Raw genomic sequence first — 17,711 nt, forward strand, 5'->3', positions numbered from 1 at the left:
TAAGAACAAAGCGAGCTGAAAGAATGAAGAAAAGCAAGTCTGGTGATCGTCAAGTCCACTTGGCGAATCGCCGAATGGCTATTTGACCGCCTAAAGTTCCAGTGTGCAAAGCCTTGAAGGAAAGAACCAAGTTGGCGAGAGAAAGAAGTAGTCGGCGGATCGCCGAGTGGTTTCGCGATGCAATGTTGGATCACCCAAAGTTACAGACCTTGAGGATGCTGAATGCCAAGGAAGAAGGGCGATGGAAATGACCAAAGGGCAGCTCGCCGAGTGGTTCGGCGAGCCCAAATTACTTCACCGAGTGACTCTTCGCAACACATTTTTGGCGAATATAAATACATTTTTGAAAATTTAGTTTAGTATCTTAGCTCATATATTTTTAGTTTATTATTGAGTGTTGAACTGGTGAGACATTTTTCTCTAGTTTTTCCTAAGCTTTGGAAAATTGAAGTTTTTCACTTTTGAGAAATTGGAAATGGGTCTTTGAGATTCTTTGAATTGGAGCATTGTAAGGACGAATCAACACTTACCCAGTTGATGGATAATCAATTTGGTAGCTGTTTTCACCTTTTTATAATGTCTAGCTAAAACCCCAATTCTTGGGGTGTGATTATGGGCTGATTTAGTTTGTGAGTATTGCTAATTGTTAGTTTAAATGCTATTTAGAAGTGAGTTCAATCATTAATTGTGGTTTAATTTAAGAATTGTAGTTGCAAATGCAGTTTTACCTTTGTGTTTGTGGCTTGCTCGAGAGAGAGGTTTTAAAACTAAACTTATTGATTGATGGTCTGTGTAGGGGTGTGTATCGGTCGGTTCGGTTCGGTTTTAAGTATTATCGGTTTGGTTTATCGGTTTTCGGTTTTTAAATATGTTAAACCGATAACCAAACCAATAAGATATTTGTTATCGGTTTTCGGTTTATCGGTTTTAGGTCTTTAACGGTTCGGTTTTCGGTTTAACCAATAAGAAAATGCTTTCAAAATAAATATATGACTTATCCAATAATTTGACGATACGCATACATCAAAATAATCATACCAAACGGGGGTCATCACAACAAAGTCTTTGGTCAATTTTTAATATTTACAATCGTGCAAAAGCTAATATTAGTCAATTATAAACTAAAACTAATTAGAACCAAGCCAAGTTGTAAATCGGCAGTTCATCTTGAACTATCTTTAACAGCTGCCAAATCCATCAGATAATCAACAAAATCTTCATTAATTTCCTAACCAAGATAATCTCAAGCCTGGAAGAAAAAGTGGAAAAGAGTTGTGAAGTATTTCAACATTTAATACTAACATAATGGGCAACCAAAACACAAACTAAAATTAATACCATCTCTACAGTTGAAATCAACATCAAATAAAAGTACTAAATGTCCAGATCGTGATAGCTTATTTTAAGTAAATACACAAGTTAAAATAACTTGTATCTAGAATTAAGATTAACTTACCAAATGTCCACATCCAAATGCAACAAAGAAGAGCTTCAACTCCATGTTAATCATCAAGAATGCTAGTATTAGCCAAATCTATAAAGAATTAATGTTAATCATTTAGAAAAATATTAACGACTGATTATAATACCAATAAGAAACGAATAAAATAAGAATATGCTTACCTTGTTCAAGTTGTTCAAGGACATCTATATCTTCCTCAACACTAACATGTCGTGATTCACTTCGAATCCAATCTTGAAGGCACACTAGAGTTTGCACCAATTTAGGAGTTAATGAACTCCGAAATGAATCCAAAATACGTCCACCAGTGCTAAATGCACACTCGGATGCCACACTTGAAATAGGAATAGCTAACACATTCCGAGCCATCTCGGCAAGAATTGGAAATCTAGGTGAGTTTATTTTCCACCAAGACAGGATGTTAAAGTTCTTGGTTTCAACTTCATTTTCTTCACCAAGATGTTTTTGCAATTCTGTTTTAACAATTGTAGCATTTCCAGCTTTATGTTTCATTAGATCAACCATGAATGACCCCAAAGATCCTATTGATTGGACAGTACTATCTGAACTTGAAGGCAGTGAACTGAACTTTTCAAATGAAGAGCTAGATAAAGATGAAGAGTGATGACTATCTTTATCTTTTGAAAGAGACTTTACATATTCACCAAACATTAAATCCATGTAGCCTCTAACTTCATGCTCTAGAACTAGTCCTTTTTCTTTTCCAAACATCATTTGAAGTGCAAAGCCAACCGAAACAAACTTGTGTCGAGGATCCAAAACACAAGAAATAAAAATCATCTTATTCATTTTGTTAGGAGTACCCCAATACTTATCAAATTTTTCTCTCATATTTTTAGCAATTTTACCCAAAAGATCATCAGTGTCATCTTCACTCACTATCAATTTTTTCAAATAACAAGAAACTTCACAAATCTTAAGAAAGTGTAAATTTGATGTAACGTACTGTGATCCAGATACTTCTCTAGTAAGATCATAGAAGATTTGAAGGAAATCAGCAACTTTCTTTACATTGTTCCAGTCATCACTCGAAAGTGCACCGGCAGCAGTTCCATCTTCATCCTCAACAAATTGAAGGTAATGCAACAAACCAATATCACGATTAACATAACTGGAAAACACATTTTCAAACTCAATAGCCCTGTTCAACATCAAGTATGTGGAGTTCCACCTCGTACAAACATCCAAACATAAAGATTTCTTACAATTGATATCAACATCTTCAGCACATTCATGGAACCTCTTACACCTTGCAGGAGACAACCTAATGTATTTAACTGCTTTTCTAACCCGTTCAATAGAAGCAGCCGACACTTTCAAACCATCTTGAACAACAAGATTTAGAATATGTGCCATACACCTCACATGAAGGTGTTCTCCATTCATAAAATTGGTACCCCGTTTGGTGAATATCTTCGACAACTCTTTCACAGTCACATCATTCGAACTAGCATTATCAACTGTGATGGTAAAATTTTTATCCAACCCCCAATCACGTAAACACTTACTTATCTCATTAGCCATATCTTCACCCCTATGGCTAGAAACTTGACAGAAGCTAATTATCCTCTTATGCATCATCCATTCTTTATCGATCCAATGTGCAGCGATACACATATAATTAATTCGCTGCAAAGAGGTCCAAGTATCAGTAGTAAGACTAACTCTTTGTTGTGCTTCTCCGAAAGATTTCCTCAACTTCTGTTTCTCCGCATCAAAAAGTTTAAAACAGTCACGCGTCACAGTGGTACGAGAAGGAATCTTAAAATGAGGTTGTGTTACTTTCATAAAGTTTCTAAAACCTTCCTTCTCGACAAAGTTGAAAGGGAGTTCATCCACAATCACCATGCGACATAAAGCTCTCCTACATTGCTCTTGCTCAAATTTCCAGGAAACAACAACCACATCATCCGTATCACCCCGTTGAACTGTTTTAAAGCCTATTTGAGTTTGATTTTTATCAACAATTCGAGGCATCTTTGGACATGTTAACATATGAGTAAGCATTGACGTCGTACCATTTTTACTTGAATCAGCAAAATAATCTGCACCACAATGCTTACACATGGATTTCTTATTCCCTTCTTCATCAACAAATGATCCGAAATGATCCCATGCCCGAGATCTTTTCTTTCTTTCTTTCTTTACCTTTAACTGAACATATTTTGTTTGACGTGTAGCATTTGAATTAATACTTTCATCGACCAGGACAACCACCTCATCAGTTATAATATTTTCAGTCATGTATATGTCTCTGTTACAAAATGAATCAGACAATAATTAAGGCAGCAAATCATGAAATAGTTTCAAGGTAAACCAATTTAACTAAAGAGAAATTAAAAAGATCATCACTGGAAAACAAAAAAAGAGTTTCTTAAGAAAACTATGAATTAGACAATAATGAAGTCAACAAATTATGAAATGGTTTCAAGGCAGAGCAAATATTCACAATTCAGTTTCTCAACCTTAGTCGTCACCTAATACTTGTCGTTGTCGTCATCGTCGCAACTCACAAATCCTTGTCGTCGCCGTTCTTTAGGTTTTGAGTTTTGACCTACCTAAAGTAAATAAGTAGTCCTAAAATGTAAAACCTAAAGGTTAAATAGTAGAGAGGGGAGTCTGTTAGTGTTAAGTGTTAAGTGTTAAGTAATGTCAATTATTATTTATTGCGTAGGAATTTTATTTTTTTAGTCTAATATACTACTAATTATATTAATAATTTTTGTTTAATATTATATATATATATATATATATATATATATAATAAAAAATTATTATTATATTCTTAATGGGTTATCGATTAACCCAATAACCAATATTAAAAAACCAATAACAAACCGATAACCCAATAATTTTTTTTTGTAAAACCATTAAATAACCGTTAACCCAATAACCCGGTAACAATAAACCAATAACACTTTTTTCGGTTCGGTTTATCGGTCGGTTCGGTTTTTGCACACCCCTATCTGTGGGTATTGAGTTGACTTGTGTTCAGCTCGAGAGAGTGAACCCTAAACCCAATCCCACACATTCAGCTTGAGAGAGTGAGTGAATAAAGGTGTCGGTTGTTCTTATTTTGCATGCTTGTTGATGTTAGAGAGAAATCAACTTGATTTGGGTAAATTGTTCGAGAGAAAGTTTATCTCCTCTATAGCATAGCTTACTCATTACTATCTACCTATTTCTAATTGTTGCAATTACCCATTTGTCTATATTAGCCTATAATCGAATCGCATCCCAAGAACCCATCTCATTATTGTTATTTCGTATTGTTTGCCACTGTTTGTACTTAAAAATTTCAAACCAAACCCCCTCATTTGACATTCGTGTCACCCCTGATTTGAATGATGTCTTTATTCGATAATGTTTATTCCTATGACTGATTTGATCATGTTCATGCTTCCTAATTGACTCTTAAACATGGACCGCTCCCTGTGGGATTCGATCCCAACTCATTTAGTTGAGTTTTATACTAAATAGTGATCGTTGACACTTAGAATTGGATGAAGTGTCATTGAAATATTAAATCAAAATGACACCGATGCCGGGGAGTGTTGTTGTTTGAGATTCTTTTGGTGAAGTTGGATTTTATTCTTTTTAATCATAGTTGAATCTACTTACTTTTAGTTTTGGTTTTTGTGTTGCTTGTTGAACAGAGGAAATGAGCATGTCTCTTAGCAACGGTAACCAAGTGGACCACCCCCATTTAAAAATATTGATTCTTAGGGATAACATCCTAAATTTCAAGCAAATAGAGGGTGAGACAATCCACGAGTTGTGGCTAAGATTTAAGACACTATTGCTAAAATGCCCAACTCATGGAATTCCAAATAAGATACTGCTGGACTGCTTCTATAGAGGTTTTGGTCCTGAGAACAGAGGAGTGGCTGACCAATTTCTCCGGGTGGTCTAATACGACAACCCTATGTAATAGTAGCCCAACTCCTTGTCACGACCCAATGGTACCTCACTAGACGTAGCACGACGTACTTGACCCCGAAGGGGTCGCATATAAGCCCTTAACATAATCATACACATAAAGCCATATGAATGATACAGAAAATTTAAAATTTTTACAATCAAAGTCAACTTCTTTTTCATAAACGAAAATAAGAGTCTAGACCTTGTCTCAATCACCATCTAGTACAATAGAAAGTACAAATAGGGTCAAAGCCCTTTACATCAATAATGTCTCAAAAATATAAAGTACAATAGAAACTAGAAATGAATGATGTCTTGTCCTTGAACCATGAGGACTCACCAAGCTTAGGGAATAGTCAACCCAAGCTTCTATTGAAGAAAGAAGTACGTCTCAACGATCGGAACCTACACTCATAGTAAATGTAGAAGAAATGGGTTAGCACATAAAGTACTAAGTATGGAAGCATGCATAAAAATCCTTGAAATATGATAAAAATGACATTTTTGTTAAAAAGTATGCATTTGTCAAGTTTGGAAATCAACATGCACTTTCAAGGTAAAACACAAGCCATAATCACATTTATGCTTATAACATAGTAAAATCATTACCTTAGCAACCCCTAAGGAACACTTGTGCAATGTATGGTTGACATCCCATAATACCAACCATACTAAGTACTCCTTTGAAGCTACCTTAGTCAAACATATCGTCTTTAGACCTCATCATAATCAATAGTCATACATAAGGAAATAGTCATGTACATTACTTTGAACATAAGGAAAGTCATTCATAGGAACCATCCATTCAACATACATGCATACATTCATGTCTCATCATAGCATAAAGAAACCACCCTACAATCCCTTTCAAAGTCTACTTGTGCAATGTAAAAGTGAAGTCCTATACCCCACTCCTACTAAGTAAAACTCATCAACAAGTCATAGTATAGTTTGTGTCCTATTCATTATCTTGTCATGTAGGGAAAATAACCTTAACCGACATAGACCATGTGAGCTACATGGAATTCGGTGTCATGTAACCCCACACCAAAATAAGGTGTCCTATTTGTCTAATATAGAACTAAATGTATTAGCTTTTAGGTGGTTCCACTAGCTAAAGTCCTATGTGGGAACATAATTATAGGATATGAAGATTGCTTCTAGAAACCCGACCTATTGTATTGGCGGAGGAGTTTCCATCTCATGAGAATAATCTAGATGACCCGGCCTATTGTATTGATGGGAGGGCCTCTACCTCATTGGCCATATCCACTCGGTGCTAAGCATTGTTTCCCAAATTATACATAATTAGTCTTGAATTGCATTTACATGTGTGAAGAAAAAATTTTGCCCTTCATTCAATACAACTCATAAAGTGGCTCATTTATTCAATAAAGTGAGAATGTACTTTCAACCTTAGAATCGTCATTAACATGTGAGTAGAACTTTCACATTATATTCATAGTGTTTTCATGAGAATGACCAATCAACACAACAACATTATCATCATCCTAGACAATTAATACAAAGTCATGTGTAAGGGTAAGGGGAGAATGATCTTTCAACAATACCACACTTTACACAATAGTCATAGGATCTTCAATTTCTAAGTGAATCATAAGTTTATACACAACTTTCATCAATATGTACAAACCCTAGCAATTTACCCCCTCAAGGGTCATGGATCATGTCTCACAATTAAACCTAGAAATACTACACTAGGCATGAATAAAATAAGATTCAATAACTAAAATATAATAGACTCAATTCATAGTATTCATCTTGCATCAATACACCCATCACAATTCATGAAATTGGGGTCACGTGGTAATTCACGGGTTCATGGGGAATTTTACTATAAAAATCACCATTAAACAACAAATCAACCATAATATAAGACAATTGACCCATTGAAATCATTTTTAGGAAGAATCCATGGCTAGATTGAAAACCCTAGTTTTTGAAGAATCTATCAATTCGAAATTAAAGAGTTGAAGGGCTTCATGGAGAAAAATGTTCCATGAATCAAGACTCCCATACCTTGATTGATGTTTTCCTCATGAAATTGGAGTGAAAAGATTGGAACTTGAACCCTAAGCTTGACCTTGGCCTTGTTCTTCAATGGAGTCGTAGAGAGAGAATATTTTGAGAGAGAAGTTGGTTATGTTTGAGTCTTGAGAGTTATGAGGGTTTAAAGAGTGGTTAATAGTTAAAAAGTATTTATATATGTTTAAATAACTAATATAAATAGTCCCTAACCTTTACTTAATTAATTAGGAATTAATCAAAATGTTTGATCCTTGGTCGAATTAAGGCAGTCTTTACAGGTATGACCCATAAAACCCCCATCTACGGTCCGTATGTGGGGTGATGCCACGTACTGGTGAACCATCATTTGGTTCAGAGAAGGGGAGGACCAGGGGAGAAATGGGGAGACTAAGTCTCGACCCACGACCCCCACCTACGGGGTGTGGGTCCACCCACGGTTCGTGGGTGCCCATCCGTAGGTCATGCTGTCTTTTGACAGGTTTTTCCCCCTTCACTTGGGTCCTTCTCAAGGACCCTTGGGAGGTCCTTGGAGGTCATGCCTTGACGTGTAGGTCCTAAAACATTAGTACTAAGTTAGGGAGGTCATTTTACGACTCTTATCTTCATGTTAACCCTACTTAGGACCCTAGACTACAAGTTACACTCTAGCTTAGATCATTAAATTTTCGGAGTGTTACATTATATCCACTTTGGGAACATTCGTCCCCGAATGATGATCTAAATACCAAACTAAGTTAGAAACTCTAGACTAGCAGCCCATCATGCATGAAACATAAAAAATATGCAAAACTTACAAATGTACCAAAATGAGGAAACTTCAACTCCATTTCAAAACATGGCCAATGCAACACAAGGAAGTCAGAACTACATCTACCAACCCCATAAGCATGAAACTCATCAATTCACATAAGCATAGGAGGAATTACCTTCTCCAACTCAAGCAAGCTCAACACAATAATATGGAGCCAACATGCCATTTCATCAAAACATAACTAAGCATGTTCATCAATTCACCTCATGAAGTGAAATATGTAATCATCATACGAAAATGCAAATCTATATAAGGATCATATAAATAATGAAAACTCAATATATGCTAAACAAGAATCCTCACAAGAACATGCACAACATAAGGAAATCATAAAGAGCACTTATAGCACATAAGACTTCCAAAACACCAACTCAAGAAAACTACTTACCTCAAGTTTGGATAGGAGTAGAAGGAAAAAGATGAGGATAACGGGACTTCATATCGGCCTCGGCCTCCCATGTAGCACCCTCAACTAAGTGATTCGTCCATAAGACCTTAACGAAGGCTACTTCCTTATTTCTCAACCTCTTCACTTATTGGTCCAAAATCTCAACCGAGACTTCTTCATAAGGAAGGTTCTCATCAACTCCTAAACCCTCTAAAGGAAGGATGGATACCGGATCACCAATTCACTTCTTGAGCATGGAAACATGAAATACCAGGTGAACTGGGGCCAACTCATTTCGCAAGTCTAATTCATATCCAAATTTCCCAACACATTTCAAGATTTTGTATGGGCCCACATACCGGGGACTAAGCTTCCCATTCTTACCAAACCTCATCACATATTTCATAGGTGAGATTTTCAAGTAGACCCAATCACCAACTTCAAATTCAAGATCCTTCCTTCTAATATCGGCATATTTTTTTGCCAACTTTGGGCCGTCTTCAATTCTCTCTAATGAGTCGAACTTTTTCAATGGCATCATAAACTAGTTCGGGACAAATTAGAGCAAACTCACCTACTTCAAACCAACCAACCAAAGATCTACACCTCCTACCATATAGTGCTTCAAACTGAGCTATGACAATGCATGAGTGGTAACTGTTGTTGTAGGCAAATTCTATCAATGGGAGATGGTCATCCCAATTACCCTTGAAATCAATCACACGCCCTCAATATGTCCTCTAAGGTTTGAGTGATGCGTTCCGCTTGATCATCCGTTTGAGGATGGAAAGCGGTACTAAGTTTAACATTGGTACCAAGCCCTTGTTGGAATGCCTTCCAAAAATGTGAAGTAATTTGAGTACCTCAATCCGAAATGATAGACAAAGGAACCCCATGCAACTTCACTATTTCCTTGATGTACAACTTGTCATAGTGTTCCGCCGAAAAAGAAACCTTGATAGCAATGAAGTGGGCTGATTTAGTCATCCTATCAACAATGACCCATATAGAATCATGTTGCCTTCGAGTACGAGGCAAACCCACCACAAAGTCCATATTCACCTCCTCCCACTTCCAGGTGGGAATATTTATATCTTGGAACAAACCTCCCGGTTTTAGGTGTTCGGCCTTAACTTGTTGACAATTCGAACATTTGGCCACAAAACCCGCTATATCCTTTTTCATATCATTCCACCAATAGACTTTTCGTAGATCATGATACATCTTGGTGGCTCCCGAATGAATAGAAAACCGCAAACCATGAGCCTCTTCTAAAATTTGATAGCTACAAGAAATTCAATTTCTTGCGACGACATTTAGTGGCGACTTGGTTAATTGATACAAAAGACGAGCCTTTTGTGGCGACTTTTAAACTCGCTACAAATTGGTAACATTTAGTGGCGACATTTTGAAGTCACTATAAATGATTAAACCTTTAGTGGAGACTATTCTTAGGTCGCCTCTAATATAGTTGAGTTTTTCATTCCGGGTGAAATTTTTTTTTGAACTCTAATGTTTTAGTGGCAACTTATGAGAAATCGCCTCAAAAGAATTTTTGTGGCGACATGATCGCCACTACATCTGAATGATTTTACTTTTAATTAATATAAAAAAAAGTAAAGAGAAAGAACAACCCTAAATTAAAGGAGAAGTAAAACACTAGTTGTGTCTCTCTTAGAAAACGTTCCTCTCTCTTCAAAATTCTCCATTATCGCGCAACTCAAATAGCTCAAATCTATCAAGTAGTTACTTAAATTTCAAATCCTTTTTGATGGTACATGAATTTGGCCTTGAAAATCTATAAATGTTGACGTTTATACACTTGTATTCTCAGATTTTTTCTCCAATTTGTCTGACCAGTTTGAAATTCACACAGGAGTAGTCATCTGAAGCCCTTATCTCTGAGGAATCGACAGATCTCCACCCCTCCTCACAAAAGGATGCCTTCTTCGCCAAACTTATTTTGTGAATTTTCGATTTTGATATTCCTCTCTCAGATATCTTTTTTTCCTGGTAAGCTGAAAGTTTCTTTTTGAAATTACATATCTTTTAGTGATGCATATTTTATAATCCATACTGTTCATTTTTGCTAAAATTAACGAGTGTGAATTACTGAATTGACAAAAGTATTTGGTTCAGTATTGTGAAGCACTGAAATTGGGACAAGAGATACAGACGACTAGGATTTAGATTATTTATTTTGCATTTATAATTAAAAGTCATTCTGAATGAATATTCTCTCTTTTAAATGAATGTTACAGAATTATTGTGTAAGAGAGAAAATTTCCACTTCCATTTTGATTACCTGAATTATGATAAAGGTGAAGTAGAAGTACAATCTCAATTAATTTTAAATGATTAATAACTTGTTATAGATAAAAAGAAACTGGGATGACGATAATGCAAATTGAAACATATTCAATTGTCAAGCTTAATATGATATATGTCCTTGGCTTAAAAACCAAATTCATTGATAATAGATTTGAGAAACAATTTTAGTGTGTTTTCAATTTTGCAGGGAAAAGATGAACTAAAATAGTCTAGCAAGCTAATACTTACAGTTATGGGGGAAATAAATATAGTAGGTTTATTCATACGGGCTCCTTCTACGAGGAAATGTTGGATCTTCTTCCTTCATCTCAAGGTAAAATAATATTTGCACTTTGCCTTGTCCTTGTTACTGTAATACATGATGGATTGGGGTGAGATGTACTTAAAGTATTGTTTATAACGACTAAACATACTCTAGGCCTGGTAATTTTAATGTAAACAATTTCCGTTCTTCTTTCACCTGTATTTTACATAATACCTTTTATCCTGAATACTTTCAATTTATATCCAATTACCAAAAATGTGGTTACGTTAGATGAAAAAAAGGCCATCGTAGAGGATAGTGTACTTTCAAGTTGAAGTTCTACATAGATATATATAATGGTTTGATTCTTTGTTATATGCACATAAGATATTTTTTGTGCTACTGGTTAGGTAATTTCTTAGTGCAATAACTGCTGAAACTTTAGACATGTTCTTTGAGTTTTACGTGAAAATATATGATGGATTCTTTTGATAAGATAAGATTAGTTAGTCCAGCAAAATGATTTTTAATGAGTTCTTCACTTCCCTTTTTGATATTTGCTCTGTTATTTGTTGTTGTTATTTTGTTTTATCACTGATTGATAATAACTGTTAGTGAATTTTCTTTTAGCATGAGTTTCATATTATTGCAGTTTCTTCATTACATTAATCTTCACTACTTATGTGTTTTGTTCTTAATCAGGGTACACTATTTTATGAAATTTAAGAAGGGTTCATGTTGTATGTTAGATACTTAATCAGGGTACTATTTCATGAAATTTAAGAAGGGTTCATGTTGTTTTCTTTCTTTTCCTTTTGGTATTTATGCACAGAAAGTTGCACTATTTAGAGTACTAGTATTTAGTTGTTAATTGTAAAATTTACCTTGTTCAATTATATTTATCTAAAAATAATTAGATGACCAATTTTGGAGTTGTTCAAGAACTTGACCTCACCCAAGCATTAGTAATCTACAAAATTGGGCGATTGTGTATTAGTGTTATACTTATTTGACCTATGCCAAGGTAATTTATAGTATGAAAGAGGTGTAAATAGACTTGTACAAGACTGACCAAATTCTTCACAGTGGGTTGTGTTTATTTCTTTCAAATTCTTTATTGCTATTTAATTCATTGCTGTAAATGAAAAAATTTCCAGTAAATATTGTTCATGAACTGGAATTATTTTCTTGTAACTATTTAATTCTTCTTTATTTCTTTCTTAAACCCTGTGTTCAGTCAAAATCAGACAAATAAATTAAAATGAAGGAAGTATGTTTCTGGTGCTTATTTTAATGAATCAGTTGTATTCTTTTAGCACTTTTTGCCTTTCTCATTGATTCAAGTTATGAGGATTCCTTAGGACACTGTACTTTGAATATAGTTTAATTCCTTGAAAGCTAACATGTATGATTCTGATTTACTTTAGTGAAATGAGCATGTGTTGTACATTTTGGAAGTAATTTTTCACTAGTCTCAAATCAGATTGTTGTTTGCAAGTTTTGATGTTCATGGCATCTTTTTCTTTGAACAGTACTATCACCATCAGTTAGCAGGTGCTAGGCAATGTACCTTCGATTATATATTCATTTTTTAGCTTTCCCTGATTGGATAATACCTTTGAATATCTAGCTTATACCAAACTCATGGAAAAACAAAAGTTCAATCAGGTGCATACTTTTAGTGCTGCTCGATACACCTAAATGAAGGTAATTGTCTTCATTAAGGTAAATTGATGAATCTGTTATATGAAAAAAGAAGTTGAAGAGGTGAATACATATATCACTTGGTACAAGTAAATGGAGTATGATGTTAATCAGGTATATAGGAACATCAACATGTACAAGACACCTATATAAATTGTAGTAAATATCACGTTCTTCTATTTTTAAGTTGATTGTTTATTTCATCTACTCTGTAGTTGAATGACTATTGTTTACAACAATATGCCTTTTATATTAAAGAATTAAATTAATGTCAATGACAAAGAAAATTTTGTTATTTATATGAATATAATAATAAGAAATCACATTTATTCCTTCTATCTTTTGATTGAGAAAATTATTGTAATACCAAATGTGTTGTTCATCCATGTATAGTGCAACTGTGAGTAAGAAGTTAGTAATCCATTTATGTAAGCATGAATTTTTTATGTTGTTCTCAAATTCCTTTCCTGCTTAATTTCAAATTGATTGAAGTGAATCTTTACTTTCTTTTTCTATTACAGGGATGGTTCTTCAAGTGATGAAAAATTATTGACAGAGGAGTTTTAAGATATCACATTCTCTTAGTGAGAAGTATTTTGGTTATGTCTTTGTATGAGTAATGGACAATTGCTATATTTTCAGGCAACTAGCACTAAATATATAAATATTAATTTTTTTTTCAAAATATATTAGTATTTGTGGAGTAAATTTTCCCAATATTAAAAGTGAACTCTATTGTGGTGGGTTAAAGTAACCCCTAGTAGTGTTTGTGGCAATTGTTGTTGTTGCTATATCCTTTCCATCAGTGGCGACCTTTTTATTGGACAACTTGTCCAATATATTTGTGACGATATAAATAAGCTTTTGTGGCAACAAATATCGCCACAAAGATGTCTTTTTGTGGCAACTTATCTTTGTCGCCACAAATAACCTTTAGTTTCAGTTGGAACGCCAATGACCCTTCTGTCGCCACTAAATGTAATTCGCAGCGACTTTAGCTGCCACTAAAAGTGTTATTTCTTGTAGAGCTCAAGCCATCAACATCCAGAGCACATAATCTACCTTGGTACCTACCCCATCTCCCCCTTGGGAGAAAGCCTCAACGGACTTGTTGAGAACCAATTCTTTCAACTCCATCAAAATAGGATCAAGGTGTTTCTTAGACTTACATCTACAACAAAGACGATTTGGAACTATGATGGACCATAACTCCACCCTTGGTGGAATCCACTAGTTGGACACCTAACCAGGGCAACCTATGCACATCACGAACTAAATCCTTCTTCTCATCTTCTACATGAGCCACACTATCCATGGACATTCGATTTAGGGCATCCACAACTACATTGGCTTTGCCGGGGTGGTAAAGGACACTCATATCATAATCCTTTTAAAGTTCTAACCACCTTCTTTGTCGAGATTCAAGTCTTTTTGGCTAAACACATATTGAAGACTTTTGTTGTCGGTGAAAATATCTACATGGACCTCATTAAGGTAGTGTCTCCATATTTTCAAGGCAAACACCACCACCGTTAATTCGAGATCATAAGTTGAATAATTCTTTTCACATACCTTGAGTTGCCTCGATGCATAGACAATCACTTTACCACGTTGCATAAGGACACATCCCAAACCCACTCGAGAAGCGTCACAATTTACCACAAACCCATCCATACCCTCTGGTAAGGTCAAAGTCGGAGCGGATGTAAGTCTATCTTTCAATTCTTGAAAGCTTTTCTCATAAGCCTCTGACCACACAAACTTAGCTTTCTTTAGAGTCAAAACCGTCAATGGAGAAGCAATAGAGGAGAAACCCTCAACGAACCTCCTATAGTAACCGACCAAACCCAAAAAGCTTCTAATATCGGTAAGAGTTAAAGGTCTAGGCCAACCCTTGACCGCATCCGTCATCTTAGGATCTACCTCAATACCCATGCCAGACACAATATGACAAAGGAAGGCAACCGACCTTAGCCAACACTCGCACTTACTATACTTAGCATATAATTAGTGGTCCTTAAGGACTTGCAACACGATCCTCAAATGATCCATATGTTCACCCTCACTTCTTGAATAGATCAAAATATCGCCAATAAAAATGATCACAAACGAATCAAGATATTGCCTAAATACCCTATTCATTAGGTCCATGAATGCCGCCGGGGAATTGGTCAACCCAAATGACATAACCACAAATTCGAAGTGACCGTAACGGGTCCTAAAGGCCGTCTTGGGAATGTCAACCCCTTTTACCCTTAGTTGATGGTATCCCGAACGAAGATCTATCTTGGAGAAATAGTTAGCTCCTTGAAGTTGATCAAACAAATCGTCAATTCTAGGAAGGGTATACTTATTCTTTATAGTCATCTTGTTCAATTGGCGGTAGTCTATACACATCCTAAGGGACCCATCTTTCTTTTTCACAAACAATACCGGAGCACCCCATGGAGATATGCTTGGTTGAATAAAACCCTTGTCTAACAAGTCATTGAGTTGCTCCTTCAACTCTTTCAATTCGGCTGGAGCCATTCTATATGGAGGGATGAATATGGGTTGTGTATCCGACAAAAGATCAATGCCAAAGTCTATTTCCCGTTTGGGAGGAATGCCGGGCAAGTCATCGGGAAAGACTTCTGGAAACTCACTCACCACGGGGACCGACTCTAAAGAAGGTACCTTAGACTCAACATCCACAACCCTAACAATATGATACATGCACCCCTTGGAGATCATTTTCCTATATTTTAGACATAAAACAAATTGACCTCTAGGAATAAAATTCCCCCTTTTCCACTCTAAAATTGGCTCTTTTGGAAATTGAAATTTGACCATCCGGGTCCTACAATCTGTTGAAACATACCATGCATGCAACCAATCCATGCCCAAAATTACATCAAAATCAAGCATGTCTAATTTTACCAAATCAACCAAAATGACTTTATGAGAGAAAGAAATAGGACAACTCCTATAAAATCTTTTTGCTACTACCGAGTCACCAATCGGGTTAGGCATCGAAAAAGGTTCTTTTAACACATCGGGGAGTATTCCAAATTTCATAGCCACAAAAGGTGTAACAAAAGACAAAGTGGAACCTGGGTCTAACAATGCATAAACATCAATCAAAAAGACTTGCAACATACCCGTCACAACATCCGGGGAACTCTCTTTGTCACCTCGGGATTAAAGAGCCTAAAAACGGTTCTTCTTAGGAGCATCGGAGTTTGAACACTAGAAGGAGTTTGCTTATCATATCTCCCTTTGGCCGTACGGGGTGTGCAATCTTTAAATTGATGGCCACTCTTTCCACAACCATAGCACACATCCATGCCGGTAAGACATTTACCATCATGTTTCTTACCGCACTTGGCATAAGTAGGCCTTACCATAGACGATCCACCACTATTGCCTCCTTGAGGCTTAGGGTTAGACACCCTATCTTTGTTGACCCTTGGTCGACCTTTGGACCACTAGAGGAGCCTTGGTTGGAAAACTTCTTCTTGAATCTTGGCCTACCTTGACCCTCGAACTTACCCTTAGAAGAATTCCCATCATCGGTCCTTTCCCTCTTTACCTCTCTATTTTTCTTCCTAAGACTTGTCTTCTCAACTTGTTGAGCATACACCATTAGACGTGAAATATCCATATTATCATGAAGCATTGCCGCACGATATTCGCCGTCAATCGAGTCGGACACACCGGTCACAAATTGGCTCATCTCATCTCTAGGTTTAGACACCAATGATGGGGCATACTTGGACAACTTAGTGAATTTCAAGGAGTATTCTTAGACACTCATATCTCATTGACGAAGGTTGATAAATTCCTCCACCTTTGCTTCCCTCTTTTCCCGTGGAAAGAACCTACTGATGATTGCATTCTTGAACACTTCCTAACCAATGGGACCCGCTCTTATAGCCCTATTATCCTTCCATTGAGTATACCATACTTGGGCCACATCCTTCAATTAATACCCGACTAGTTCGGCTTTCTTAATAGAAGTCATCCCCATAACATCCACTATCTTGTAGACCTCTTCCATAAACTCTTGTGGGTCTTCATTCACTTTGGAACCAAAGAACATATGAGGGTTCATTCTAGTAAAGTCTCTCAACATTGAGCCCATGGTGCTCACATTAGGGTTTACCCGGGGCCCAATATCTCGGTTGGCTTGGGCTTGAATGGTCACGGATTGAGTTTGAGTCATCATGAGTTGAGTCATTAAGAGAGCCACCCTTATCTCCACATTAGTCATAGACCCTTCATCAATAGGAACTTGAGGATTTTGAGGAGCTTGGGGAGGAACTCCCTCATTCTCTTTCTCCTCTTCCACTCTCTTTGCATTCATTATTCTTGTATTCATTACCTATAATCACAAGAGAAGGGTTAGGAAACGGACTTCATAGAGTTAGGACTCCAAAGCACGACTAAAGAGTAATGAAAGAAGTGAAAGTTCCTAAACATCTTATAGCCTCTCATTCATAAGTGTGACGCGCTTCACACTCATGAACAAGACTCTACTAGACATGGTTCATGAGACATCAATACTAAAAATCGTCCCAAAACTTTATTCTCTGATACCAAGTTTGTCACGATCCAAGGGTACCCCCTAGACGTAACACAATGTGCTTGGCCACGAAGAGGCCGCATATAAGCCCTTAGCATAATCATACAAATAAAGCCATAGGAATGATGCGAAAAATTTAAAACTTTTACAATCGAAGTCAACTTCTTTTTCATAAACAAAAATAAGAGTCTTGACCTTGTCTCAATCACCATCTAG

General features: G+C 36.2%; 1 protein-coding gene across 1 annotated transcript; it reads right to left on the bottom strand.

Moving 5' to 3' along the window:
• Positions 1–1,131: 1,131 nt before the first annotated feature.
• Positions 1,132–17,276, bottom strand: LOC125829592 (zinc finger BED domain-containing protein RICESLEEPER 2-like). The gene is made up of 4 exons (XM_049508798.1): positions 16,903–17,276; positions 1,624–3,737; positions 1,457–1,518; positions 1,132–1,185 (listed from the first exon to the last, which is right to left on the bottom strand). The coding sequence occupies exons 1-4, from the start codon at positions 17,274–17,276 to the stop codon at positions 1,132–1,134; spliced, it is 2,604 nt and encodes an 867-aa protein (XP_049364755.1).
• Positions 17,277–17,711: the final 435 nt, after the last annotated feature.

Source organism: Solanum verrucosum, unplaced genomic scaffold (assembly GCF_900185275.1).
Source record: "Solanum verrucosum unplaced genomic scaffold, falcon-dt-bn FXZP01000031.1, whole genome shotgun sequence".
NCBI classification, from domain to species: Eukaryota; Viridiplantae; Streptophyta; class Magnoliopsida; order Solanales; family Solanaceae; genus Solanum; species Solanum verrucosum.